Raw genomic sequence first — 27,586 nt, forward strand, 5'->3', positions numbered from 1 at the left:
AAATCCAAAACTACTTAGGAATCCATAAAACATATGGAAACATCATAAAACAAGGTTAGCCGAAACTAATACAAAATTGACAACCTTGTTGTCGAAACTTCATGGTCCAAATAAAGGTGGATTGGATCCCTCTGCACATGAATTAAATGTACTAAAGCCTTCTCTTAATGCTCTAAAAGATTCTCAAGTTTAGCCTTGACCAAAACTTGCACAACCAGACCATTCATTGCTTCTTAATGCCTTCGCTTTGGACCTTGTGATGAGCTCATTTGGAATATATAATGGTCCTTGGTATTCGTGTGCTAATCCATATCATGATGTCATAAGAATTGAGCCATCCACCAAATGCTAGTACAAGATTTTATATTTTAGGAAGCACACATGTTCCATTCTTGTCAAGATTTCTGGCTGGTTTTGCTAATGAAAATGATTTAGATTAATAAACTGTGTTATAAGTCATAAGTCGAATCACATATCTTATTCACGTTACTTCACTAAATTAATCAACTTACTGTAGTTTGAAATTGTGGTAAAAAATATTTTTTTAAATAGTATTTTGCTTGAAAATATATTAAAATAAATTTTCTTATTTTTTTTATTTCAGCATATCAAAACTATCAAAAAGCACTAAAACATCATTTTGATGATTTTCAAGCCAAAAGCACCCGAAAAATAAGCAGAAGCACTCTCAAACACTCCCATATAGAGATGGCCTAACAAAAATTTTTATGGACCACAAAAATAGGATTAGGTCTAAAAAAGAGTCTCGTCGTGCCAAACCAACATAATATTTTAAAAAAATCATAACTTTTAATACAGCTGTTGAATCAAACTCAATTTTTTATCTAGAGATTTTTAAAGCTTAATTTTATGAATAACCCACTTTACTGGTCCATTCACTGCACAAAAATCTTCAAATTCAGCTCCAAAAATCTTGTTTGGGTTAATTTTATTAATTTAATTTAATTTAATTTTTCTTATATTTAATTTTAAATTTTATGTTTTTTTTCTTTATATTTTAAAATTCTAATTTTATTATATAATACAAGTCAGTTTTCTTTATATAACTCTTAAGAAGATAGACTATATTTCATAGAGTAAAACTACAAATTTAACTTTCATGTCTATAACCTTTTTTGTTCATCAATTTTTGTGATTGTTTGTTGTCTTTCGCTTGCATCATATTGAAATCAAACCCCAGTAGAACTATGATGCGGGTGATGACATGACATCTAGATTTAAACATGGACCATAACCATGCCCTGTTCCACCAACTCATGCACTTTCTTTTCAACCTGAGGGAGGCAAGGGCAGGAGATTGGAGAGATTTCCCGGTTAACCATATGTATGGCGTTGTAAAAGTTGTCCTGGAATGATCTACAATAGGCGTTATAGAAACATTATGAAGTTCTTGAGGAATATAGAGAAGTTACCAATCCAAATTTGATGAAATCAATTGCTGATATATCAAATTCTGGGCATTGACAAGGCATGCATTGACAGCAAAGTTTATTCAGGTAGCAAACCTGTCTAAGATCATGACTTGATACTTGCTGTCCTGATAGTATTACTTTACACACTGAGAAAATTAACAGTGGGCTCTATATGAGAAAGTGGTGAAAGCAAGCAGCAAACGCTGACACCAGACTGATTCGAACAACAGATGCCATTATACTGGAGTCAAACCAACAACTCCTGCACACACATGGCACAAAGGGATGGGAATAAGAATGCAAGTGTTTAATGAAGATTTTACAGAGAGATGCACTGGAAGCTGTAATGAAAATAGTTACACAAGAAATTGGAAGAAAAGGCCTCAAATAATATGGAAGAAAAAACAGAAAGGAAGTGTGTTCTGCTCATTGTACTGATATAGTTATCAGTCAAATAATTGGTGCTTGTGGCATAAGAGACTAGAGTGTGTTCACAAGACTTCAGCAACGTAACAATGCTTGTAAAGCCAGAAATGCATGGTCAAATGATTTCTGCAAATTTGTATTGAGGGAACCAACACTCATCCTAACAAGAACCCGTGAAAATGTAACATGAATATTTACCACACTATGCTGATTTTAAAAAAAAATTGCCATTCATGCGACCATGAAAGAAAAAAGCAGGCAATCAGGAATGTATTCCTCCATGTATTAGGTGACATGCCTTCATAAGTTGGAATGGAATATACACAGCATAGTAACTGCGAGCTTGTGAGAAATCATGTCGGGGACATGGATATACCACTCAATGCAGGAATTCCATCAAGATATGTGGTCAAAAAGAATTTTATTTTCTTTTACAGAGTCGGTCAAAAGAACCTAGCTCCTGAATGCAGTAAAATCCTAGTTCTGGAATTAATATTAAATTGAGTTAGAAAAAAAATTAATATCAAATCCGACCCTCACAAAGACTGCAAAACTTAAAAGCTGTTTAAGATGCCTTGCTTCATGCTTTCAATTTTTACATCTAGCACTCCAACATGATCACAATCACATAATGCATCTAAGGTATGAACTGCTACTCTACCATGTGATTTCTACATTCAGATCATTCCCAAAAGTACCACAGTACCAAAATGCAAGTTGTCAATAACCTTATCACATGATCATATACAAAACAGGCAAACAATAAGGAGATTACACATTATGCACGTGTGCACAGGCACGTGCGCACAGCTATGAACATTGCATGCACGAGTGTGGAGCTAAGAATGCCATCAGAAGTTTTGCAGGTCTATCTATAGAAATCAATAACCATAATTTTCAAAATCTTAACTGGCAATCAAATACAACTTAATCAAGGAATGGATCAACCAAGTCATGACCATCTAGCTACTAGATAAATGCAACAGCTGCACTTAAGGAAAAAAAGAAAAAATTCTTCATACATACCACATGCCAATCTTCCACCTGCATTCCCAGTGGTTGAGCTGAGTTCATGCCTGCCTATAGATGCGAAAACCAACAAGGATGGAGAAGAATCGTTAAGAACGTCAAGAAAGCAAAGGTCATCAAAGTGATCCATGCCTTCATTCCTTAAGACTTTATATTCATAGTCGAATAACAGTAACAAAATAGCAACAAACAAGTTCACAGGCATTTAAAAGTCTGATCCTGTCTCCTATGCCCTCCCTCCTCACACAAAAGACATTGTTTCTCATGGTTGCAACAAACATAAAGGTATAAAAACACATGCGCAAGCAATAATTTATATTCAGCTAAGTTTGCCAGGTAACAAAATTAATGTTGCCAAGGTTTGCACCCAGGATACCTGAATAAGAACTTACCCTTTCCAAGGTCATCCTCGAGCTCATGAACCACAAGTGCTCTTCCAATCACCGTGTTAGGACCACTCAGTGGTATCTGCACTTTTTTTTTTTTTCAAAACTCCAAAACTGAGTAAATGCATATCAATAAAGCAGAAATGTCTAAAATAAGAACATAAACCATGTGTCAACCCATAAGCAAAGAAAAAAAGTACACTCAATGGCTGTTAAAAAATAAAAAATAAATAAAACATTATGCTTCAGTTCACAAAAATTACCTGGTTATCCACTATTATTGCCTCTGCCACCCCTGTATTTTCAAAATTACAAGGATAAGTTAATTGGTTCAGGGAAGCCCATAAAAAACAAATGAAAATGAAGAATGATCTTACCATCAGCAGTAGCAACTATGTTTCCCAGGTCACCCGCATGACGGATTTCATCCTCAGGAGCACCATGTGTCAAATTGTTAGGATTAAAATGTGCTCCTGTTATTTGAATTTGAAAAGGGAAATTATATTAACACAAATAAAGAATCAGGATTATCCATGCATTAATTGAAACAATACAAGATTGAAACAGTTTATTGACAATGCAGTTGTTTCATGTCCTACCTGTTGACACGCATCCATTTGTTGTGTCACCATATTGATGCTAAAAAAGGTAATTTGAAAAGAAAAAAAGACGGACATTAAGATTTGGAAAGTAAAGTACATCCATGTCCAAAGATGATAAAAACTGAAGCCAGGAACATTCACCAGGTGGAATCCATGAGGCCCTGGAGTAAGCCCAGTAATACGAGCATTCACAGTTGTAGGACCTATCGAAAGCAAAATGCAAATAATATGTAAATCACAATCAGGGCTCCAATTATTATGACTCTCCACATTAACCTCCACTCAACTTAAACCACAGTGGTTATCTGACTAGGGATAGTTGAATATTCAAGCTTTTCAGTGATGGAAAGAACAAAAACCCTGTCAATTAGCTAATTCAAGTCTCAGGATTGCAGGCATCTCCTATTTCCAGATTTGAAATTCAAAAACTTCGACAAGACAGTATAACTCCTTTCGGAAACAACATTTTTAACTACTTTTCAAAATTAAACATCAAAGAATAAAAACCAAACCTCAAAACAGGTTAAAAAAATTAAACCATCAACCAGACAGTCTGTGAAAAAAAAAAAAATAGAGGGTAATTGAAATAACTTTGTCATGTATAATTTTTGAAATAACTTTTTTCAAATTTTATGTTTTAAAAAGCAGAAATCAAATGACAACATATCTGGAACAAAGAATTTTTAACATTGCATATCTAGTTCCAAGCTCCAGCCTCATTGTCCCTGCTTGCTGACTAATTTCAGAATCAACAACTTCAACTATAATCTGAATTAGACAACAAAAAAAAAAAGCATCATCAAATATAAACTTAACAAGGAAAAATGATAATGCGGTTAGCACAACCATCAAGAAACAACTTCAATTAATCAAAAAATTCTTTCTCGGTAAAAAAAAAAGAAACCCATTTCCCAAAAACAAAAACCAAGCATACCCATTTACTCTTTTCTCTAATTTCTTATCACCCAACAAAGAATCAAGAAGTCAACCTCAACCAACAACAACATTCAAAACAAAACATTAAAAAGAAGAGAGAGAGAGGCAAGAGTGACAGACCATCGGCTTCCTGGGTCAAAATGACGACGCCTTCAACATTAGAAGTGCCTTTAAGGACAGCAACAGCTTTCTTGGTAGCAGAAGCAACAACAAAAAGAGGTGGTTGCTTCTTGGCAGCGAGAGAGAGGGAAAAAGATTGGCGTGGGGGTTTAAGGGAGACGCCATGGAAAGAGGAATGATTAGGAGGAAGTGGAGAGAGAGGGAGGTGAAGAATTGGTGGCATGGCTGTGAGGATTGCGTGGGCTGCCATGGCTGCTATTGCAGCTGCTTGCATTTCTCCTGTAGATAAAATGATAATGTTCAATGACCTGGGTAATGTGTTGTTCCAGAGTTCAGATTCGGATTTTTTAAGGTATGTACATTAATATAAAATAATTTTCCTTTTTTTCAATTTTTTTCTTTTATAGTTTTTCTTTTTTAATAATAAATTAGAAAATATTTTTAGTTATTGAAAATAAATATGAATTTTCCTATAATAAAATAAATACATTGAGATAACAGCTATTTTTTATATAAAAAAAAAACATCAAAACCATAGTCATCTTAATATTTTGTATTATAAAGTATTAATTTATTTCATTTAAATTAAAAACTATCATTGAAATATTATATTGTTAACTTAAAAAAGATCTTTATATTATATTCATAATAAAAATTAAATTTATAAAACTAACTAAATATAAAAAAATAATCTTAATTTGTTGAAAACTGCTTATATATAAAAGAAAACAATTGTATTTTTCATGTTTTTCTCACTATTTAGAAAACAATAAAAGAAAAACTTGAATCTCTAAAATATGTTTGTTAAATTTAATTTTGAAAAAATAGAAAGTTAATTTTTCACTTTTCTAGATGGAAAAATATTATATTTAATATAAAATTCCAATTTTTTAACTTTAATTTCCAAAAAATAAAAGTATTATTTTGTTTTTAAATAGCCTCTTGTAATTTCTAATAGAGTGCAATTGGCCCAATAATGCTCGGAATAGTTTATGCACACCAAAGTATATATATATATATATATATATAAATTGATGCATTCATATGAATTTTCTTCACCTTGCTATCAAGACCTAAATGATGATATAAAAAAAATTCACTGGCCAATTAAAAAACTGTAATTTTATTGTTATTTGGATATATTTACAAAGGAAGTAAACTTTTTTAAACAGGTTGTAGAGGTTTGAAAAATAAAAAAAGTTTAATAAGGTTGTGAAAATATTTAAAAATAATATATATATATATATATATATAAATTGATGCATTCATATGAATTTTCTTCACCTTGCTATCAAGACCTAAATGATGATATAAAAAAAATTCACTGGCCAATTAAAAAACTGTAATTTTATTGTTATTTGGATATATTTACAAAGGAAGTAAACTTTTTTAAACAGGTTGTAGAGGTTTGAAAAATAAAAAAAGTTTAATAAGGTTGTGAAAATATTTAAAAATAATCTACCTGGATCAATTTTTTTTTAATGGACAATAAGATATCTTCGAGACAATTTTCTCATCAATCAAAATTAATTTTCTCTTTTGATGATCTAATTGATTGGATTACTTCTTCTCGAAACATTCATTTCATTTCTAAATTTAAAAATGGGAGTGAAATTGAACTGTAATTATTATAAAAAAAAAAAGATAATAATTAACTGTGTGAGAGTTATTTTTGTAAGAATATTTATTGTTTTGTATGGTAGAAAGTAAATTTTTATTGATAAAAAAAAGGAAATGGTTAAGACTATCGAGATAAGGAAGGATTTTTTTTTTTTTAGCATAATACTAATATATTGGTTTTTACTCTACTGCGGGTTGGATTCATATTTTAATGTAAAAAAAATTAAAAACACAAAGAATTTTTTAATTATGTTATTAATCTTGATCAAGTGGATTAATTTTGAAACCTCTCAACTCAGTTCTTAACCTAACTCAGTTTTCAATTAAACCGTATAGGAGCTAACTCGATTTAAATAAATTGATTTCATAAGTTGAAATGCAACTTTGATTATCAATAAAATCATGACTTAACTTTTAAAAAAACTTTAAGATGATAATTTTTTAAAACATATTACAACAATAACATATTAGATCGATCTCGATCCCCCGCGACCTGAGTAATAGACTCTATTAGGTTCAATAACTTTTTTATAAACTTTTTTTATTTAATTATATGATAAAAATTGAACACCAACCTAAAAAATAAACATTTATTTGAGACAATTATTCTTATAGAAAGCAAACAAAAATTCATAATGCAATCTATTTCTCAACCAATCCAATATTAAATGATGAAATCAAAAAAAAAAATTAAAAACAATTAAAAGATAAAAAAAAAAAAAGAATATCCTGTCAATGGGTAAACTCGTCAAACCTGTGAATCGAGTAAGCCGGGCTAGTATGTCAAACCTGTGAACTGGGTTATAGACTCCACAGGGATTATAATTTTTTTTTAAACAATTATTTTTTATTTAACTATATGATAATAAAAATAAACGATTGTGAAATCAAACACCAACCCAATACCGAGATATTTTTTTAGATAGCGATAACCTCATAAAAAGCGAAACAAAACCAATTATGAAACTGAATTCTCAATTAACCTAGTATTGCTACCCAATTTTTACCTTATTTTTTGAAAGAATTTCAAAAAAAAAGCTAAAAACAACAAAAACCCAAAAAAGTATGTTCTTGATGTCTTTGTGTCACTTACAATGTTTTTTTTCTATGCGTTCGGTTGTTAACACGCCTTTTTCGACATTAATGTTACTTTTTGTGAAAAAAATTAAAATACAAGAAAAATCAAAATTTACAAAGGGATCAAATGTGAAGAATAAAAAAGAAGTTAAGGGAGCAAATTGTTTTTGAATTACTTGGTCCCCAAGTTTGCTTGGAGACCAAACAATTAAAAATAATAAACTTTTTTACCTACAAATAGGTATCTAACACATACAAAAAAGGGGGCCATTACAAAAATAAATTATTCCCACATACTCTCCCTACACCCACACAACACAGAGAGAAAAAAAAAACCCTAAACCTATTATCCCTAAGCAGTCGCCAGCCCCAAGAAAAAAAAAACAAAAAGGCAAACCCATTCCCCACTCAACAAAGCCTTACTCTCATTTTCTCTTCCTCATCGCCGGCTACCATACATTTTATCTATCTTAATTGCCTCTTAATCTCCTCCTTTTCACTGTCAATATGGCCAACTCCTCCATTTTACTTGCCACAACGCCAGTTATAATGGTTTCGTCTCTTCTCAAGACCTACAATAGACCCACCGGTAACTAAACACCTAAAACCGAACCCAACCCTATGTTAGTGACCACAACACCAAGGGGCTTTCTCTCTCCTCACTCACTCTCCTACGCAGCCGCCACCCATGATTGGCTTTGGTCCTTCACCATCGCGAGAAGACCCAGTCACCCACAAACCATCATTACCATCTCTTTCCTCTAGCCATCCGGTCTTTTTCTCTCCAATGACCGATAGACACTTCAACCTCTATAACCCATGACCAGCCTCTCCCTTTCCAAAACAAAAGAAAACCATCAATCTCTCTTTTACCCGAAACCCACATAAACAAAATCGAAGCCTTCACCCATTTCTCCTTCATTGTCTAAGGTCAGCACCCACGGACCCAACAATCAATTCCTTCACCATTAGCCACAACAACGTTGTCCCCTTTTCCCAACAACGTCATCCTTCACAGCGTGTCCTCATAAAAGATCCAATGACTGAAACAACTACACACTGTGACCCAACTGTAGTCCCCCCCTTTTTACTATTAAGACCAAATCGTGACCACCAACTAAAACCCAGCTCCAATCCACCTCTAAGCAACCTTCAATGTAATGATAACAACTTTTAGATCAAATCATAATAAAACAAAACCAAGAAGAAGAAAATTAAAATTGATTGCTTGCGTGGTTTTTTTCTTTGTTTTACAGGTAAAGATCAAGTTCACCATTGATACTAGGAGAAAGAAGGAAAGAAATCATTCCAGATCCACCATTTTGTTATCTTCACTAGTGACGGTGCGTGAACTCACGCATCACTAGTGGCAGGGTGTGTGGAGCAGACACACCACCACTATTCCTGCAACTTAGAAGCTTCCCAACATCGTTCATGGATTTCTAGTAATTTCTCTAGATTAATTTGTGGATATTGGGAGGTTTATTTTGTAAATTGTAAATGTTTAATTTGTTGTTTGAATTATTTTTAATTTCGGTGATTTGCAAAAATGTAATTGTAGGGTGCGTGAGCAAAATATAGTAAAACAAATGTGTGTATGTGTGTGTTTGTATTTTCGTATAGGTTTTTAAATGTTTAAAATAAAAAAGACAAAAAGAATAAAATGTTTTTCATTGCATACGGCCTAGTCTCTAAAAAATACAAAAAATTACATCTTGTTTAAAAAATAAAATACATGGTATATTTTATTTTAAGCATGTATTTTGAATTTAATAATCAGTTTATTGAATCTATGAGAATTTAGTCAATATTCAAATAATCGCTAAAATTTTAATTCATGAGAATTAATGGTTAATATTCTGGTATAAATATTGGACCTACAAGTGAGGTTGATATTTAAATATCAGGAGTTAACCAGAAAATTCTCAAAGTTATTCTAAATATTCACCAATTTTAATTGGAAATATTTTTCACCATAACACACGAGTTGTGGAAAACTCATTTGTCTTCCAGGATAGGTGGACCCTGTCAAGACACCTATATGGATCCATTCAATAAGAAGTTATTTGGGCACACGATCTCATAATAAAATTCTAAACGCCCGGTTTATTCACATGAATAAATCTTCATCCTAAGCCATAGACATACTACTGGTTAGGAACCTATCAAAATCTTTAAACTATATTCAAAACCACACAATGCAGCTTACCTCAGATAGGGTGTGTTAGGGATACTAATATCTTCCCTAGCCACAATCAGTCTCTTACCCTTAGAATCTCTAATAAAATTAGTATACCCGAGTTTGCTAGCGATCTTGAACCAAACACTAGGTGGTGACTCCCACGACCCTCTGACACCTCGCGTCCACGAGCGACACCTAGTATCTAAGGATGAAATAAAAAAAAAACTAATTAAAAAAAGTTAAACTTGTAAGACTTGCGAACCAAGTCACCCAACCAAACCTGTGAATAGGTTCATGGATTTTATAAAGTTTAATAGCATGACTTTTCTCTGAAACTATTTTTATTTTAAGTATATGAGAAAAAATGGATGATAAAAAAGTCAAGTTCAATTAAAAAAAAAAAGACACTCCACCAAACTTGTAAGCCAGGGCAAACCGGGTTACCTTGACAAACCTGCAAACCATGCTAACTTTATAAAAAGGTAAAATAAAAAAAACAAATTTGAAAAAAAATCATAACAAAAATTCAAATACAAAAAAAAAAAAAACAAAACATTGTAGATTACTATTGTTATTCACAGTGCAATGTGTATGGGTGAATAGTGGTTTCTTCACACCCTTTATTTTTTGTTAATTTATAAAGTTTAATAACATGATTTTCTTCAAAACTATTTTTTTTAACTATATGAGAAAAAAAAAAGACTATAAAAAAGCCAAGTTCAATTAAAAAAAAACTCCATCAAACTCATGAACTGGGGCAATTAGCAGCGGCGGAACTAAGGGGAGGCCAACAGGGGCCCGGGCCCCTACAAAACTTTTTTTTTAGTTTTTAAATATAATAATTAATAATAATAAATTATTATTTTATTAGTTATATTTGATTTTAAAACTATACCTCCTTGTAATAAGCTTTTCAATTCAATTCCCTTCCTTTACTTTTCAATTTAATTCCTTTCCTTTCCTATTATTGTCTCTCTCTCTTTCTTCTCAAACCCTAACTGAAAAATCTAATAATACAAAGCAATAGGTTAAAGCAAAGCTGCTACTTTTTTCATCAAAATAAGGTGATTGGTGACTAATTTTTTTTTTTTTATGTTTGTTAAAAATTTGATGAATATATATATATATATATAATTCTGCTATTTTTTTTTCAAATCTACTAGTTTTACCATTTTTTATTTCTTGTTATAGTGAATGTTGTTTTTTCTAATTAATTGGATATATTTTATGGGTTTGTTTCGATTATGCTTGAATTTTTTTATGTTTTGTTTTTAGCAGAGCCACCAAAATTATCAATTTTTTCTCACGTGCACCTTACTATCACCAGGTCCAATATATAATTAGATACGATCTTTATAGTTAAATTGAGTTCTTTGAAAAGCATATACTCAACTTTGATTCAGTGTAAGTTTTTTTTTTTAAGAACCAATAATCCTTTTTTTTTTATGTTAGATATGCTTTTATATATCAATTTCTTTTTTTAATATGTTAATTTTGCTTTCATATGTCAGTGTGGTTTACATGTAAAAATTTATTTTTGATTCTGATTATTGCTTCAACACATCGCTATTTGTATTTATTTTTAAAACAGGAAACAATAAAAATTTATGATGTTTTGATTTTAGGTTGAACATGAACAAAATAAGAAGAATTGATTCCATTTTCAAGAAAAAGAGAAAAAATATTGATAACTCACAGCCTAGTAAATCAACTCCAGTATGTAATGTTGAAGTTATGGTTGAACAACCCCAATGTGCTTCAGTTTATGAAGAACCTGCATTGATTAAATATATCCTTTTATATTATTTTGGCCCTCCCATTAAATAATCCTAACTCCGTCCTTGGCAATTAGAGTAGTCTGAGTTATCTTGACAAACTCGTAAACCATAAAAAAAAGATTTTAAAAAAAATTATAATGAAGAAAAACAAAAGAAAAAGGAAAAAAAAACATATGTTCAGGAAAAAAAAAAAACAATAAATGAGACACTATATCAATCTACTTTGTTTTAAGAAAAAAAAAATACAGTGTTTTCCGCTTGTTTTAGTGTATATGAATTAATTTTTAAGAAGAAGAAAAGAAGAATATAACGGCATACTGAGGTTTTATGAGATGATTTTTTTAATAAATCTTATAGCCTGGCCCTATCTTTTAACTTTTTTTAAAAAAAAGCAGTGGAAACTTTCCCTTGTACAAAATTGGTCCAATAAGCAACGTGTTTTTAGAGCAAATAATAGAGGTATGCTGAAATTATTATTTTTTGACAAAATTAAAAACATTGAGTTTATTATTTACATTTCATGTAAGATTAGGAGTCTCTCATTCTTATTCTTATTCTTATTGTGATGATCAAATTAATTTCATGTAAGGTGAATATTAAGCTTAGCATTTTTTAAACTTGTCTGGGAATATAGTTGGAAATGTGGTTGAAGATATATTTTTTATTTTAAAATATATTAAAATAATATTTTTTTATTTTTAAAAAATTAATTTTAAAACCAACTTATTATTTCTCCTTGAAAAAACTCCTTTTTTTTTCTAATATTAAAACAGCTTTAATTTGGATAGATACGTAATCAAGATCAAAATTAGAATTGAGACTATTTACTCTTAGATCAATCGTTCAAGAGTTTTGGACACATTTTAATATAAGAAATTTTATTTTATCTCTTGAACAATGAGTTTTTTTTAATGTTAGTAGGGTTTATCAAAATAAATATTTTTAGTAGAAAATAACGAAGGGTTGACTATAAAAAAATCTTGATGAATTCTTATTATTCTTTATATTTTAATTATGATCTTTTATTAACCAGTTTTTTTGGAAATATTTAGAGTTTTAATAGTCAAGATAAAGTTTAACAATCAAAAGAATTGATATATATTTTGTATTGTGATGTAAAAAAATAATAAATTGTTTTATATATAGAGTAGAAGTTTTTTTTTTTTAATTTTTCCATGTAGAATTTCTTATGATAAGCCATTACATTTGGTATTTATTAATAAACTCCACTTTATACCTATACTAATTCTTAAAATTTAAGATTATTTTTATCGAATAAATTGCTTTGACATAAAGTTCGTGTTTCTATATATAATCATAGATAATGTTCATAGTTATTAATATATTAAATATCTATGAATTGTTTTAATTTTTTTTCAATAAATTAATTGTTTCACAATTCAAAACTTTAAAAATGATGACCGCCTCCCTTTTCATGTCAAACTCTTGAGAATAAAAATTAAGGCACTTAACTTTTTTAAAAATGTTTAGGAAATAAGGAAACATTAAAAATGCTCAGCCATTATTTTTTTTAATAACGTGTTATAAATTATTTTTTAGAAAAAAATCACATTTTTAACATTTAATAAATTAAAAAACTCAAAAATATCTCAGCCATTCAATATTTTAATAATTCAAATTGGACAAACAACACAAGATCAATTTGATTAAAAAAAACACTTTTGTCAACTTAATATACCTTTTCCAACAAGATAAAAGATATAAAACACCTAAATGAAATTGTTTTTATCAAGTAAAACTTGTTTATACTAAGAACAACTTGTTTCATCATCTAATTTGGCCAACCATAAAAAATATTATTTTTTTTTGGTGATTTTCTCTTTTATTTTTTAAAATTATATACCTAAAAATAAATAAAATATAATTTTGGACCAAAAACAAAAATTACAAAACTAAAGATACCAATATGAAAAGCAAAACAATCATGAAAGCAAAAATATAAAAGAAAAGGTGATGTGAATAGTATAAAAAGAAACCCTTTATCTATATAACGTTAAATTGGGTCATGTATTTTTAATATTTTTCAAGTAATAATTTTTTTTTTTGTTAAAATTGAGTATGAACTAAGAGTTTCAACACCCCAAGAACCAAATAAAAAGTTAATAAAAATAATTTTTAAACTCAAATTTAAAATAACACGGTTTACAATGATAAGATTAAAAAGAAATTGGTAATGAAAATAAAAAAAAAAGTTTAAAGAATAAAAAAAAACACATAACACTGCTCATTGATTTTTTTAGGGGAACCACCATGATTTTTGTAAGAGATTTGTTTTTTAAATAATCTTAATGATAATTCTTAAATCACAACAATTTTAAATAAGATAAATTATGTGAATATTTAATAATTATGTTAATGGAAACCATATGAACGTATAAGGAAAGACTTGAAGATATAATCAAAATTGTCCTTATTTTGAGAAAATAAATTAAACAAAAATACATAAATAAAGTTATGTTTAATTATTATCTTATAATAAAAAAATAGATATAAAAAGATAAAAAAAAATATATAATTCGAGATTGAAAACAGAAATGTAAAAATAAAAATAAAAATAAATCTATAATAGTTTTTCTTGAGAAGACAGTAACTAAATGATACCGTCACAATTTCAAAGAGGCGAAGACACTCCGATGAACCTCCAAACTCAATGACACCCTGTCTCTTGAACTCACCCCCTTTCCCTTCTCTTTCTCCATGGACTCTCGCAACCCGAACCCACCTTGCATGCGGGTCCTAACCCGACCCCCCACACCCACACCTGCACCTGGACCCACACCCACTTCCTCTTCCTCTCCAGATCCCCAACCATCATCCCAGTCCCATCCTCGCTCCCTGGAAGGTGTAGTGGTGGTTGGGTTCCTTTCCCGGAGCCCCGACCACTCTACACACCTTATCAATCGGATCCTTGACTCCAACGCATTCGGTTCGGGTCATCTCGACAAAACATTGTTTGTGGATAAAGAGGAAGTTAAGGATTGGTTTAAGAAGAGGAAAATCAGTTATTACCATGAAGAAGAGAAAGGACTCTTGTTCTTGCAGTTTTGCTCGATCCGCTGCCCCATTATTCATGGGTTCTCGAATTCGGGTTTGGAAGAGCTGGAGTTTGAAGAACTTCAGGGTTTGCTCTTCATGTTCTCTGTAAGTCGTTTTCATGAACTTTGGGTTTGCTTTAAATTTCCAAGCTTAATTTTCTTTTATGTAATTCTTTTTAATGGGCTTGTTTTTTTGGTTAATTCTGTTATTTTTTTCGTTAAATTTGCATTATATTTAGATGGGCTTATAGCATTGTGATAATAAAGAAAATCTATGATTAGGTTGGTGCTTTTGGTTTGTGAGCTTGGATGGTATGCGTGTGATTTATCTAATAAATATTTCAATTAGCAATGCAGGTTTGCCATGTGATACTATATATACAGGAGGGTTCACGTTTTGACACTCATGTTTTGCAAAAGTTTAGGCTTTTACAAGCATCTAAGCATGCACTAACTCCATATGTGAGATCGAGAACTATCCCGCCACTGTCATCTAGGCCTCATTCTTCGTTGTCTTCATCTAGGCTGGCTTCTTCGACTGGTTCTTCTCCGGTTAGAAGTGGTAGTTTCACGAGTCGCAATTCTTCAGCTGTTTCTATTATGTCTGGTTTAGGTTCCTATGTGTCGTTGTTTCCAGGATATTGTACTCCAGTGATGCTCTTTGTATTCGTCGATGATTTCTTGGATGTGCTGAATTCTGGTTCTAGTGTGGAGGAGTCAACTGATAGTTCCTCATTCAATCAATCTTCTGGTTTGAGTAGTGTGGCTAGGTCAAATGCACCTGCAAAAGGTTCTGGTTCAGTTGTTGTGCTAGCACGCCCTGTAAGTAAATCAGAAGGTGGTTTCAGGAAGAAACTGCAGTCATCTCTTGAAGCACAGATTCGTTTTCTGATAAAGAAATGCCGAACACTATCAGGTTCTGAAAGTGGTCATACTGGTTCGAGAAGTGGGGCTGTTTCAAGTTCTGCACCCTTGTTTTCACTTGACGCATCAAGATCTGTTGTGTTGCTTGACAGGTCTGCTAATCTGAGGGGTGAATCGTTGGAGTTTGCTACTGATCTCGTGGAAGATATTTTGAATGGAAAAGCAACCCCTGATTCTCTTTTGCTTGAAAGGCATAGTCAGAATGCAAACAAAGAGGACATTTTATCCATAAAGGAGTTCATTTACAGGCAGTCTGATATTTTGAGAGGAAAAGGGGGGTTGGTTACTGGCACAAACAGTGGCTCTGCAGCTGGTGTTGGCATGGTTGCAGTTGCTGCAGCTGCAGCTGCAGCTTCAGCTTCAGCTGGGTCTGGAAAGACATTGACTACTCCTGAACTTCCAAGTTTGGAAATATGGTTATCATCCAGTCAACTTATTCTAAATGGAATTCTTTCTGCAAAACGCAGTTGTATTGATGAAACTGAAGTTGTTAAAAGGAAACCTCGTCAACGAAACACTGGTTTAGCTCAAGTTGAAGGAACTTCAAGGGTTATGGATCCTCTAGATGTTGCAGTATATTTGCTGGAAAATAGCAGAGGACTTAACACAAAATTTTCGACTTCGTGGTGTGAAAAAGCTCTTCCAACTGCAAAGAATGAGTATTTGAAGGATTTGCCTGCTTGTTATGCCACTGCACAGCATGAGGCCCATTTAGAAAAAGCATTGCGTGCTTTCCTGTCCATGGTCAGGGGACCTGCAGTTCAACTGTTTGCTAAAAAGCTGGAGGATGAATGCACATCCATCTGGAAATCTGGGAGGCAGCTATGTGATGCTGTTAGTTTGACGGGGAAACCGTGCATGCACCAGAGACACAATGTCGATACTGGTGAGCCGCATAATGATGCTGCAGCCAAGCCACATTCAAGTGGATACTTTTTCCTTCATGCTTGTGCCTGTGGTCGATCACGTCAACTACTGTCTGACCCTTTTGATTTTGAATCAGCAAATGTATCCTCTAATTGCTTCACAGACTGTGACAAACTCCTTCCTGCCATCCAATTACCTGAGGGCAGCAATATAGGACCGATTCAATCATCTTCATGGAGTTTGATCCGTGTTGCGGGCACAAGGTACTATGAACCTTCTAAGGGCCTCCTGCAGAGCGGGTTCTCTTCTACTCATAAATTTCTTTCAAAAGGGACAATATTTCTAGAGAAACCGACAAACCTAAATGGCCTACCAGCTTCAAATTTGCTGCAAGGTTCTGTAATTAGGTCAAGTTCAGATCCCCAGGTTGAATTTAATGGTGACGTAGATAGAAAGAAAACTGTGTTTTACTCTGCAGATATGGAGACGGGGGTGGAAAATCAAAGAAAACTTTCAGTAAATAGCAAATTAGATGACAAAAAAATCAGTTTTGGTAGAAATATTCCAAATTTTACAATGAGAAAGCCTTTTTCTGAGGTTGTAGCCGGATCATCAGCTACAGATTCTGGATTTCCTCCCCTACAGCAGAGGAAACAGCACCCATCAATTTCTGAGAAAGGTTCCAGGAAAAACTGGGCGAGAGATAGGATTGTAGAACAGGTTCATCCTAAAGTTGTTCAAGGATCTCACAAATCTGAAGATATGTCACCTGTTCAAGAAACTTTAAATGGAATGGCTTCTAATGGTGGCCTAGATGGTGATCCTTTCCTACGAATAGGAAGCAATGTTGTCCCTGTGAATATTAATGGTGCTGAAGTAGTGAAATCTTCCAAGCATGCAATAGTTTATGTTGGTTTTGAGCATGAGTGCCCCCATGGCCACCGATTCTTATTAAGTTTAGATCATCTCAATGAACTAGGACCTTTGTATTCTTTGCCTGAAGAGTCTCGTGTACCTACTGTGGAAACTTCAGACAATAGTCTGGTTGATCCTTCAAACTCGGGCAGAAACAGTGGCACTGGTAAAGGTCATCGAAGATCAAAGGACATGGCTGTTGCTACTGCAAATAAGTTGAGAAATGCAGATAAGTCAAAGGAGATGGGGGCAAATTGGAATCCATCTATTAATGGGCTGGTAAAGTTCTCTGGTTCAGGGAAGGAACAGAAACAGACTTCTCTCAATGTTCCAACACGCCCCAATTTTATGAAATGTCTAGAAGCGGACTTTCTTTCTATTAGCCTTGATGATGGTGGAAGTGCTTTCTCCATTTTGAATAGAAATTTACCAATATATATGAATTGCCCTTACTGCCAACTCTCCAAGAACAAGAAGGATCCACCAAAGGTCAAGTTTGCTGGCACATTATCACAGTTGCAGAGGATTTTTCTGGTACACAATGATGCTAGCCTTTTCATACATTTTCTTGATCTCTGTGAACCTGAAGAATTATGTTGTTTAAGTGATGAAACACAGAAATACACCATATCCACCAAATTTTTTTTTTTTTTTTTTTTTGTAATTGTGAAAGATATAATATTGTCTTCAGTTATCAAATACCTAATGTTTAGAATCTGCTTGCAGGTAACGCCTCCATTTCCAGTTGTGTTGGCCACATGCCCAGTTATACAATTTGCGGTAGGCCAGCCTTTATCTTTAGAGTACATACATCAACATTGTATTTATATGATTGTAGAAGTGCATCCAGTCACCTTCATGAACTGGAGTTCACAAGAGCTGTCTTGGAATATTATTGTGGTTTTCATTGTTTCTTTGCTTGCGAACTCCTTTCTTTTATTGCAAATATTAAGCATTTATTATTAGTGTTGTTCATTTTGTCATTTGAGTTCACCAGAGCTTGTAAACTCTTTTTAGTTTGGAATTCATGTTTTAGCATTGTGTTGTTTGCAGGCATCGTGCCTCCCGTCATCAGTGTCGGACCGTGAGCAAAAGCTGCAGTTCAGCCTCGGATGTCAAGTAGTCCTACCACCAGAGAGTTTCCTTACTCTCAAACTCCCATTTGTGTATGGTGTACAACTAGTGGATGGAAATCCAGTTCCTCTTAATGCTTTTGAATGTCAACCAGAAATGACAGCCTGGATTATGAGGGGCACAGCCCTGCAAGTTGTTTCCAAGGCAAGTAAACTCAGGGAGGGACACCAGAAGTAGTCAGAATTTCGAAACCTTGTAATTTGGACATTGCATTGACCTATGGATTTTGTGAGTTCATGGAAGCAGATTTGATTGACCTACTTTACCTATACTCAGGTGAATGTTTAGCAATTTATACAATTCTCAGAATTTTCTTGTTTATGTTTTAATTTTTGCTAAAGATGAATATTCAGGACTTGTTTTTTTATCCTTTTTATATTTTTTTCTTTTCCTTTCTTGAACTTCTTTCCTATGTATCTGTATTGACGTAATATATTTTTTCCTGAACTCCTCAATTTGACCTTATCTGATGTAAATTAAACCTCGATGACCTTGAAAAATATCAAAAGGCATTACCCAGTTATATTCTCACAGATTTGGGTCATGTCATCCTGGGAGGTAGAATTTATAGATAGTCCTATGTGTTAGCTTTGGTTGCTTGAAATCTATCATCTTATTGCATGAACCTTGCACCCCTGTGATAGAAGACCAATATTCTTACCCACACAATGTGGTCCTAGCCCCTAGTTAACTGGAAAAAATGCCCCTAACTTGGGATTGACTCGGGAAATATATGATACAAACAGAGAGTTTAGAGTATAGATGATAAGGCCATTATTGGAGCTGAGCGACAGAAGATTTTTCTGTAGCTGCACCCATATGGATGGGATTATGGCTTTCTTCAATGAAGTTGAAGCTCTATGTCAAGTCAAACTAGAAACTTAACTGGGATATGCATTTGCAGTGCAAGGATTTGAATGACTTTTGAAGCTGTGTTTGGTGATTGGTGAGCTACAACCTGAAAGCTGAGGAGTTGACAGCATTTAACCATTGCCATGTATTTTGCTTTATCCCCACTCTACAACATTCTTTGTCATTTGTTTTTTATTCACCGAGATACTTTTTATTTATGCAGAACTTATAACTGAAGCTGGCCGGTGCTGTCAAGCAGTCAATTCATGTTGCTGTGTTACGCTCGTGCGCACATCAGTCTCCTATACCAGATGTTCACACACAACTAGATAAACATGCTTAGAATGATGTTCTGTTGTGCGACTTTAATTTGTTTGGTGTTTACTGCAATTGGTGCCTTGTTCATGACCCAGGTAACTCTATTGATTCGTACCCAGGAAACTAACAAATACTGATAATGCTCGTTATTGTTGATGCAATCAATAATTTTCTGTATGTGGCTCATGAAAGTCTTTCCTCCCCTGGGCTGAATTGGGTTCTCAAGTGTCCTTTTAAAATATTTAAATTGCTTTGACCAATCAATTAGGAAGTTGCCTTCTCCTTCACTAGCGTGCATTTATTTATTTAATTTTATCTCTTCTCCTTTGACTCTTCAGTTGGGAACTGTCTGTATTATTGTTGCAACATGGAGGCAAGGTTCCTGCTCATGTGGACACTGAGCTGGATTTCATTTTAAAATGCTAAAGGTTAAGTTGACAAAATTGAGAGGACGAACAAATATGTGAAAGAAATAGTAGAAAACAGCTGGTGGTTTTGCCATGCCAAAGATGAAAATACCAGGATGATGGCCTGATATTTACTAAGAAAAAATTGCTCTAGCAACTTGAGTACAAGCAATTATCCTGTTCTCGGCTTTGTTCTGTCATTTCATGTCCTCACTCATAGTGCCCTTGTGGAGAAAGGGATGCAACTGGAAATCCTGAGGTCCTGTTCGGAGACGGTGTGAACCTAGGGAGTATCATTGGCCGAAGACTGGAGCCTGCTGTGTTACAGACTGATCCCTTTCTGGGTTCTTTTTTCTGCTGTGATATAAACTGATATGTCGAGGAAAAGTAGCTCCATTTTCTTCCAATTTTAAACTAATCATTTTGCTTGAAATGGAATAAAATTCACTGTGTATTTGTTTTTCACAACCATCTGCTGTTCGGTTGCTTGCATACTGAGATTTGTTTGCAGTGTTGAGATTATCATCATCAGATCCATATGCTGATATATCAACCCATAATCATGCCTGCGTCTTCCTACTATATTAACATTGAATGCAGTGAGTATGCTGTCTATCTTTCACCACTTCCTCCTCTTTGGACACTCGTTTTCGTTTCTTGCAGTGTTGTGCTTTAACATCCATCAACTCCACTTGATTTAGACGGAAAAGAAAAGAAAATATTTTGTACTTTCCTATTATTGCTTTGCTTCTAAATTGTTGTTTTTTTTTCTTTGTAAAATAAAATACTAACTTCTTGTGTTTTTAATCGAAGTAGGAGTGTCTATTACAATCTAGTAGTAGTCAAGGAGATTTGTTCTCTTTATTATTTGAGTTTGAGCCTTTTATTAAGCATTCAAAGAATTTTCCCCCCCCTCAAATCAACTAGGCCAATACAAAAATGATGTCCTTAAAATCATCCAGAAAAAAATAAAAAAAAGACTCAGGGAGAAATAAAAGAATAAAAAAGAATGAAATCATTAAAAAGAATTGACAAACGGACACCATGGAGAAATAAAAGAAACATTTGGGATCTAATTGATAAAAATAATTTATAGGTTTGGGATGAAATTAAAATCTTGAAGTTAACACTCAGAAAAATTTATTTCTTAAAATACATCACCACAGAATAAAGTAAATACCTTTAATATTCGTTTTTAAAAAAATCTGGTCTTCAACAATGAAGGCAGCATGCAGATACCTATCACCATTGGAAGAAAAAGAAAGAAAGAAAATCCCGAATAAGCCAAAGATGAGAAAGGAGTACTCTACAATGAACTGAATAATCTCTCGAGACAACCGTCAAAAGTGATCTCCATCCATGGCTTTTGAAGTAGAATGGCTGGTGATGTATAAGACCGGTAGTTGAAAAAGTAGGAATTCATAGCCAACTGGTCAAATGGATCAAGAGATCTTGACCTTATGCTAAAGATAGATAAGCAATTGTGTGAAATCTGATTTTCATTTTCTTCACAAAATTCTTGGCCTGTAACCTGAACAAATTAAGCCCCAGGACTCCAACAACTTATTTATTGTGACTTCAATATTCATCACTGCATCAATACATTACTTGTCATCAAGAATCACACTACCACAAATAAATATAAACATGCTGGCCGGTTAACTCGGGTCAATTAAAATAATGCTATGTTAATTTTTTAAAGTTAAAAAAAATATCGTTTTGATTTTTTTAACAAGTCAAATCAAGTATTGATCAATTCAATAGGATAATGAGTTGACCTGTCAGGTTAAACAGATCAAACTTGTTGATAGAAACTAATTTAGCAATCAAATATTACAAATAAAAAAAACTAGAAATCATAAATAAGTTTAGGAAAGACTACTGTATATTTATATTCTTAACTTTCCATCCTTAAACAGGACTATCATTACACACACACACACACACACATGTTCCATGCAATAAAAAAAACAAGACAATGAATTTATACATAAACAATTGTCTCTACCTATCTTGACATTGTTGACATGATATTAGAGCAACTGATCCAAATCTAACCCTTTTTTTTCTTTCTATTGTCTTAAATTCACAAACAACTTAAACATGACATAATCAAACCCACCAAATCATGCCCTGATTACAACCCCAAGTTCAAGAACCGACACTTATATGAACCCTACCCAAAACTCTGACCTTCTAGTAGCCATCCCTGGAATCAAACTCAATGGCCATAATTATGAACTATGATCACAGATCATGGAGATGTTTATCTCCAACAAAGACAAACTTGGATTAATCACCAACGAAATTAGATAACCAGCACTTACCGACCCTACATACAATAAATGAAGAACATAAAATGCCATTAGTAAAGGTTGGATTATCAATTCCCTAAACTCAGATTTAATTGGGAATTTTATCAGATTTCCTACAGCTAAAGGCGTTTGGGACGCCATTGACACAACTTACTTTGATGGAGGAGATAATGTCCAGGTTTATGATCTAAAAAGAAAAGTCAGTCGAACAACACAAGGGAGTGGTTCTCTAGAAGACTACTACACTGGCTCACAAACTCTCTAGCGAGAAATCGACTATAGACACCCAAATCCTATAACATGTGATGAGGACATACAAAAACACAACAAATTAATTTAAGAAGATCGGATTTATACATTCTTGGATGGTTTGAATGATCAATTTGATCAGACCCAACGAGATATTTTTCAACAAATTCCTTTGCCATCGATCGAGCAAGCCTTCGCTCAAATAAAAAAAAAGAACACCAAACGAACCGTGATGATGGAGATAGTTTTGGTTTATTGATAAAAGGCAGAGATGCTAGGAATTGGGGTGAGATAAGAAGGAGAGGCATGAGGAACCTAGGGCTATAAAATTCTAATGAAAAAAACATGATGACTGGAGTGAGCTACAAGAAGGCTAATGAAGGATGGGCTGATTTCAAGGGTTTTACTCTCACAAGCCCAAACAAACTGGTTAGACCTGGTGGCAACTCCTCCAAATAGTTTTTTGGTCCATCATTATGTAATAAGCAGGCCATTCGACCCAGGCTTGCTCTACATGGGCTAAATTCCTGAAGGCCATCTTTTGCTAGATCGAAAGCCCAGGAGGGTGGGTGGACTCATTGTGGTGGAAATAAGCACACCAAAGATACTTGTTTTCAGCTACACAGATATTCAAAGTGGTGGTATAAACTTAAAGTAAAAAAATGAAGAACGGGATGGCCACACAATATTTGTTACCAATACAAATCCAAACACACTTGTGTCATTCGACAGTCAACCTTAGTCTACCACCCGAGACCCAGGTACTATTAGTTCCACAAACTTAGCATCCAATGGTGAACATGTAAACAATTGGATTATTAACTCAGGGACGACAAATCACATGACCTATGATCTTAATGACTTTAAAACAAAATCAGTTCCTCGATGACAAGCCATATCAAATGCTAATGGTTATATATATATCCGGTAACAGGGGGAGAAACAATGGAATTATCAACCACATTCACTCTTCCTAATACTTTTTTTTTCTCCACTCTCCACTAAATTGTTATCAGTGGGTCAAGTAACAAAAAATTTAAATTGTTGTGTACTAATGTACTCCTTATTTTGTTTGTTTTAGGATGTTTTCACCAAGAAATTTTTTTGTCGTGGTACTAAGAGAGGGGGGCTTATATTATGCAGATTATTTGGACTTTGGTAAAGTTCATTATGCTAATCATCATAGCGGCAAAGACAAGACATTTGGTTATGTCATTACCAATTAAAACATTCATCACTCAACTATTTACAACATTTATTCCCTACTTTATTTGAAAATGTACTGCTCTCTAGTCTCAAATACAAGGACTGTATCCAGGGTAAAAGTCATCAAACAAATTACCCCATCAATTATAATAAATGCAATGCACCATTTGAGATTATTCACTATAATTTATGGGGTCATGCACCTGTTACTACTACTGTTGGCTTTAGATGGTTTGTCACTTTTATTGATGACCATCTAATGGTTTGTTGGGTTTATGTGTTGAAATATAAGAAAGATGTCCTACCAGTTTTTTAGAAATTTATCACTCTTATACAAACTCAATTCTCTATGAGCATTAAAACTCTTAGATCTGATAATGGAGGTGAATATATTAGTCAAGGGCTTAGACAATTTTATGATAGCAAGGGCATCATACATGAGACTACATGTCCATATTTTCCTTAGCATAATGGAATTGCTAAACGAAAAAATAGACACATACTAGGGATAATACAAACAATTATAAGAGCAACTCATATGCCCCAACAATTCTGACCTGATGTCGTGGGTCTGTTTATCTTCTCAACCGCATGCCATCTTGAGTACTTAATTTTCACACACCACTCCAAAATTTGGAATGGTATGTTACACTACCTTCAACACTCTATATACCTTCAAAAATATTTGGCTGTGTTGCATTTATACATGTTCTGAAGCACCAACGATCCAAGTTGGATCCATGTGCTATTTGTTGTGTCTTTCTTGGCTATGGTTCTCATACAAAAGGATACCAATGTTATGATCCTTTTTCACGCAAAATCTATGTTACTATAGATGAAACCTTTCTTGAGACTGAATATTTCTTCAATGAACCATCCTCTTCTATTCTTCAGGGGGAGAATAGAAATGAACAACAAATATGGGATTAGGTTCATACTGAGGGACACACTAAAATAGAACTGGAGATTACTGAGCAGACCAACCACACCAACTTAATTACTCAGGTCACATTGAATAACCCCCTCTCTAACATACAACACGATCAAGATCAGAATCGTGAGGACATTCCCGACACTACAACTGAGGTAAGATCTTCTGACTCTCCTACGTTACCTGATTTTATGATGTACAGTTTACCTCACAGGCATAATTGGGGGATACCCCCAAACCAATACTCATCAGAAACAGAAGAAAGGAAGTCCAGATACTCCATTGCAAATTTTATCTTAGCCCATAACATGTCTGATGCAACAAAGGTCTTTATATGAAAAGTGTCTTTAGAACAGGTCCCACGAAACATTGAAGAAGCCATGTTAGATGAACATTGAAAGATGGTTATTTATGATGAAATAAAAGCTCTTCAGGATAATAATACTTGGGAATAAACTACATTTCCAGATGAAAAAAAGACAGTTGGATGTAAATAGGTGTTTACTATATGAAGTATAAAGCAAATGAGATAGTAGAGCGATACAAAATGAGATTGGTGGCTAAGGGATACACACAAACATATAGCATAGACTATCAAAAAACTTTCTCACTAGTAGCCAAACTGAATACAATTCGAATACTCCTATCACTTGTAGCAAGCCTGGATTGGCCTTTACATCAGTTTGATGTAAATAATGTATTTTTTTCATGGAGATTTAGAGGAGAAAGTATACATGGATGTTCCCTATAGTTTTATTGGAAGAACAACAAATATGGTATACAAGCTTACAAAATCACTTTATGGACTAAAATAGTCCTCTAAGGCATGATTCGGAAGATTCAATCTAGCAATGTGGAAGTATGGATTTAACCAAAACAACTCAAACCATACATTATTTCTGAAAAGAAATGGAGGAAAAATAGTGGCTTTGATTATTTATATTGATGACATGATAGTCACAAGTAATGATGAAAAAGGAATTACAAAATTACAAAAGTATCTAGCATGTGAATTTGAAATGAAAGACCTTAGTGGGTTAAAATAGTTTTTGGAAATTGAAAGTATACATATCAAAACTGGACATATTCTTATCACAAAGAAAGTATGTATTAGACCAATTAGCTGAGACAAGTATGTTGGATTGCAAACCTATGGATACACCAATAGTACAGAATCATCATTTAACAGAATATTCGGATCAAGTTCCCATAAATATAGAACAATATCAAAAATTGGTGGGAAGACTCATCTACCTATCACGTCCTGATATCACACATGCAGTCAATCTAGTCAGTCAATTCATGCACAACCCAAGTGAAGCACATATGGAGGCAACATTGTGAGTGCTTAGATACTTAAAGTCTTCTCCGGGAAGAGAAATTCTCTTCTCAAAGAATGATCACCTTAACATCATTAGTTATACTGATATAGACTGGGCCGAGAATTTAACTGACAGAAAGTTTACTTCAGGATACTTTACCTTTGTTGGGGGAAACTTGGTGACTTGAAAAAGTAAAAAGCAAAAGGTAGTTTATGTATCTAGTGCTGAAACATAATTTAGAAGGATGACCAAAGGATTATGTAAAGTACTATGCATAAAAGAGTTACTTAAGGAGTTGAGATATCTTATTGATACTGAAATCAAGATGTATTATGACAACAAAGCTGCAATTGTCATAGCCCATAATTTAGTTCAACATGACCGAACTAAACATGTGGAAGCAGACAAATATTTCATCAAGCAGAAACTCGATAAAAAGACTATGATTTTTTCTTTTATTAAATCTAAGGATCAACTGGCAGATATACTTACTAAAACAGTATAATAAAGTATTTTATTGCTCTCTCAACAAGTTAGGCATACGAGATATCTTTGCACCAACTTGAGGGGAAGTGTTGACAGAAACCAATTTAGTAATCAAATATTAAAAATCAGGAAAACTAAAAATCAGGAATAAGTTTAGGAAAGACTATTATATATTTCTATTCTTAGCTTTCTATCCTTAAACAAGACTATCATGACACACACACACACACACACACACACGTATATTCTATGCAATAAAAAAACATGACAATGAATTTATACATAAATAATTGTATCTACCTATCTTGATATTGTTGACAAAACCAAGTTAACTTTGGGTGATTTTTTTCCTTTTTACACCAAGACTAGAGGACGGGTTGGCTAGGTCTTGAATGACCTGTAGGCAGGATCAAGTTTAATAATTGTTACTTGGGTATGATTTTGTTTTCACAAAGGATGATAATAATATATATTATGAAGCTTTTTGGATGAGCATAATGTTTTCACATCCACAAGATCAATTGTCCAAATCATAAATGATGATTACATAAATCTTATACATAATTTAGATATATAGAACTATTCATAAAAAAATTGGTAAAATAATAGTCTAATTTTTTTTTGTTAAAATAACACAATTTGTGCATGTCACTTTTACGAAACACAACATCAAATGTTGCGATTCTGAATCCTAGTAATTTAAGATGTTGCAATTCAAAATCGTGACATCTTATAAAATAAAACCTAGCCTCTTCCTCTTTCCTAAATAGAAATTACCCTCTCTCTCTCTCTCTAAGTTTATTGTGAACTCTCTCTCTCTCTCTCTCTCTCTCTCTCAAACAAACGATGATTGTCTCTCTCTTTTTTTGCCTTAAAACACACACAAAAAAACACTCACTCTTTTCATCTCCAAGCCTCCATTCAGCTTTTTTTTTTTGTTAGAATCGCTACCCCTAACACTTCCACCATTCCCTAAGCCGTGACCACCACATTGCCACCACTCCCCATTAGATAA

At 33.3% G+C, this 27,586-nt stretch overlaps 2 protein-coding genes across 6 annotated transcripts; one reads left to right on the forward strand and one right to left on the reverse strand.

Moving 5' to 3' along the window:
• Positions 1-1,053: 1,053 nt before the first annotated feature.
• LOC7491174 (superoxide dismutase [Cu-Zn], chloroplastic) lies at positions 1,054-5,281 on the reverse strand. 3 transcript variants are annotated; one of them, XR_008060175.1, is made up of 9 exons: positions 4,933-5,281; positions 4,018-4,079; positions 3,874-3,913; positions 3,652-3,747; positions 3,538-3,569; positions 3,281-3,356; positions 2,886-2,939; positions 1,527-1,695; positions 1,054-1,377 (listed from the first exon to the last, which is right to left on the reverse strand). XR_008060175.1 is itself a non-coding variant. In XM_006378876.3 (8 exons), the coding sequence occupies exons 1-8, from the start codon at positions 5,204-5,206 to the stop codon at positions 1,670-1,672; spliced, it is 660 nt and encodes a 219-aa protein (XP_006378938.2). In that variant the 5' UTR covers positions 5,207-5,281; the 3' UTR covers positions 1,430-1,669. The 3 variants fall into 3 exon arrangements, 1 of the variants encoding a protein (XP_006378938.2); XR_008060176.1 differs by lacking the exon at positions 1,054-1,377 and adding an exon at positions 1,430-1,525 and having other exon boundaries at positions 1,558-1,695; XM_006378876.3 differs by lacking the exon at positions 1,054-1,377 and having other exon boundaries at positions 1,430-1,695.
• Positions 5,282-14,212: 8,931 nt separating this feature from the next.
• On the forward strand, positions 14,213-20,530 carry LOC7491173 (uncharacterized). Of its 3 annotated transcripts, none has more exons than XM_024608529.2 (7): positions 14,213-14,751; positions 15,003-17,885; positions 18,078-18,131; positions 18,405-18,761; positions 19,390-19,482; positions 19,561-19,750; positions 19,994-20,530. In XM_024608529.2, exons 1-4 carry the CDS (start codon positions 14,308-14,310, stop codon positions 18,660-18,662), a joined length of 3,639 nt encoding a protein of 1,212 aa, XP_024464297.2. In that variant the 5' UTR covers positions 14,213-14,307; the 3' UTR covers positions 18,663-18,761; positions 19,390-19,482; positions 19,561-19,750; positions 19,994-20,530. The 3 variants fall into 3 exon arrangements, with proteins under 3 accessions (XP_024464297.2, XP_024464298.2, XP_024464299.1); XM_024608531.2 differs by having other exon boundaries at positions 14,603-14,751; positions 14,995-17,885; XM_024608530.2 differs by lacking the exon at positions 19,390-19,482.
• Positions 20,531-27,586: the final 7,056 nt, after the last annotated feature.

The sequence above is a fragment of the Populus trichocarpa genome, chromosome 9 (assembly GCF_000002775.5).
Source record: "Populus trichocarpa isolate Nisqually-1 chromosome 9, P.trichocarpa_v4.1, whole genome shotgun sequence".
NCBI classification, from domain to species: domain Eukaryota; kingdom Viridiplantae; phylum Streptophyta; class Magnoliopsida; order Malpighiales; family Salicaceae; genus Populus; species Populus trichocarpa.

What these genes read in the sequence shown, in the direction of transcription:
- LOC7491174 (XM_006378876.3), bottom strand. Translation starts at nt 5,206, where the DNA reads ATGCAAGCAGCTGCAATAGCAGCCATGGCAGCCCACGCAATCCTCACA. An exon ending in CGAGGATGACCTTGGAAAGG is followed by an intron (nt 2,940 to 3,280) that starts GTAAGTTCTTAT and finishes TCGCATCTATAG; the next exon opens with GCAGGCATGAACTCAGCTCA. An exon ending in AGGTGGAAGATTGGCATGTG is followed by an intron (nt 1,696 to 2,885) that starts GTATGTATGAAG and finishes ATGTGTGTGCAG; the next exon opens with GAGTTGTTGGTTTGACTCCA.
- LOC7491173 (XM_024608529.2), top strand. Translation starts at nt 14,308, where the DNA reads ATGGACTCTCGCAACCCGAACCCACCTTGCATGCGGGTCCTAACCCGA. An exon ending in GTTTGCTCTTCATGTTCTCT is followed by an intron (nt 14,752 to 15,002) that starts GTAAGTCGTTTT and finishes TTAGCAATGCAG; the next exon opens with GTTTGCCATGTGATACTATA. An exon ending in GCCCAGTTATACAATTTGCG is followed by an intron (nt 18,132 to 18,404) that starts GTAGGCCAGCCT and finishes TGTTGTTTGCAG; the next exon opens with GCATCGTGCCTCCCGTCATC.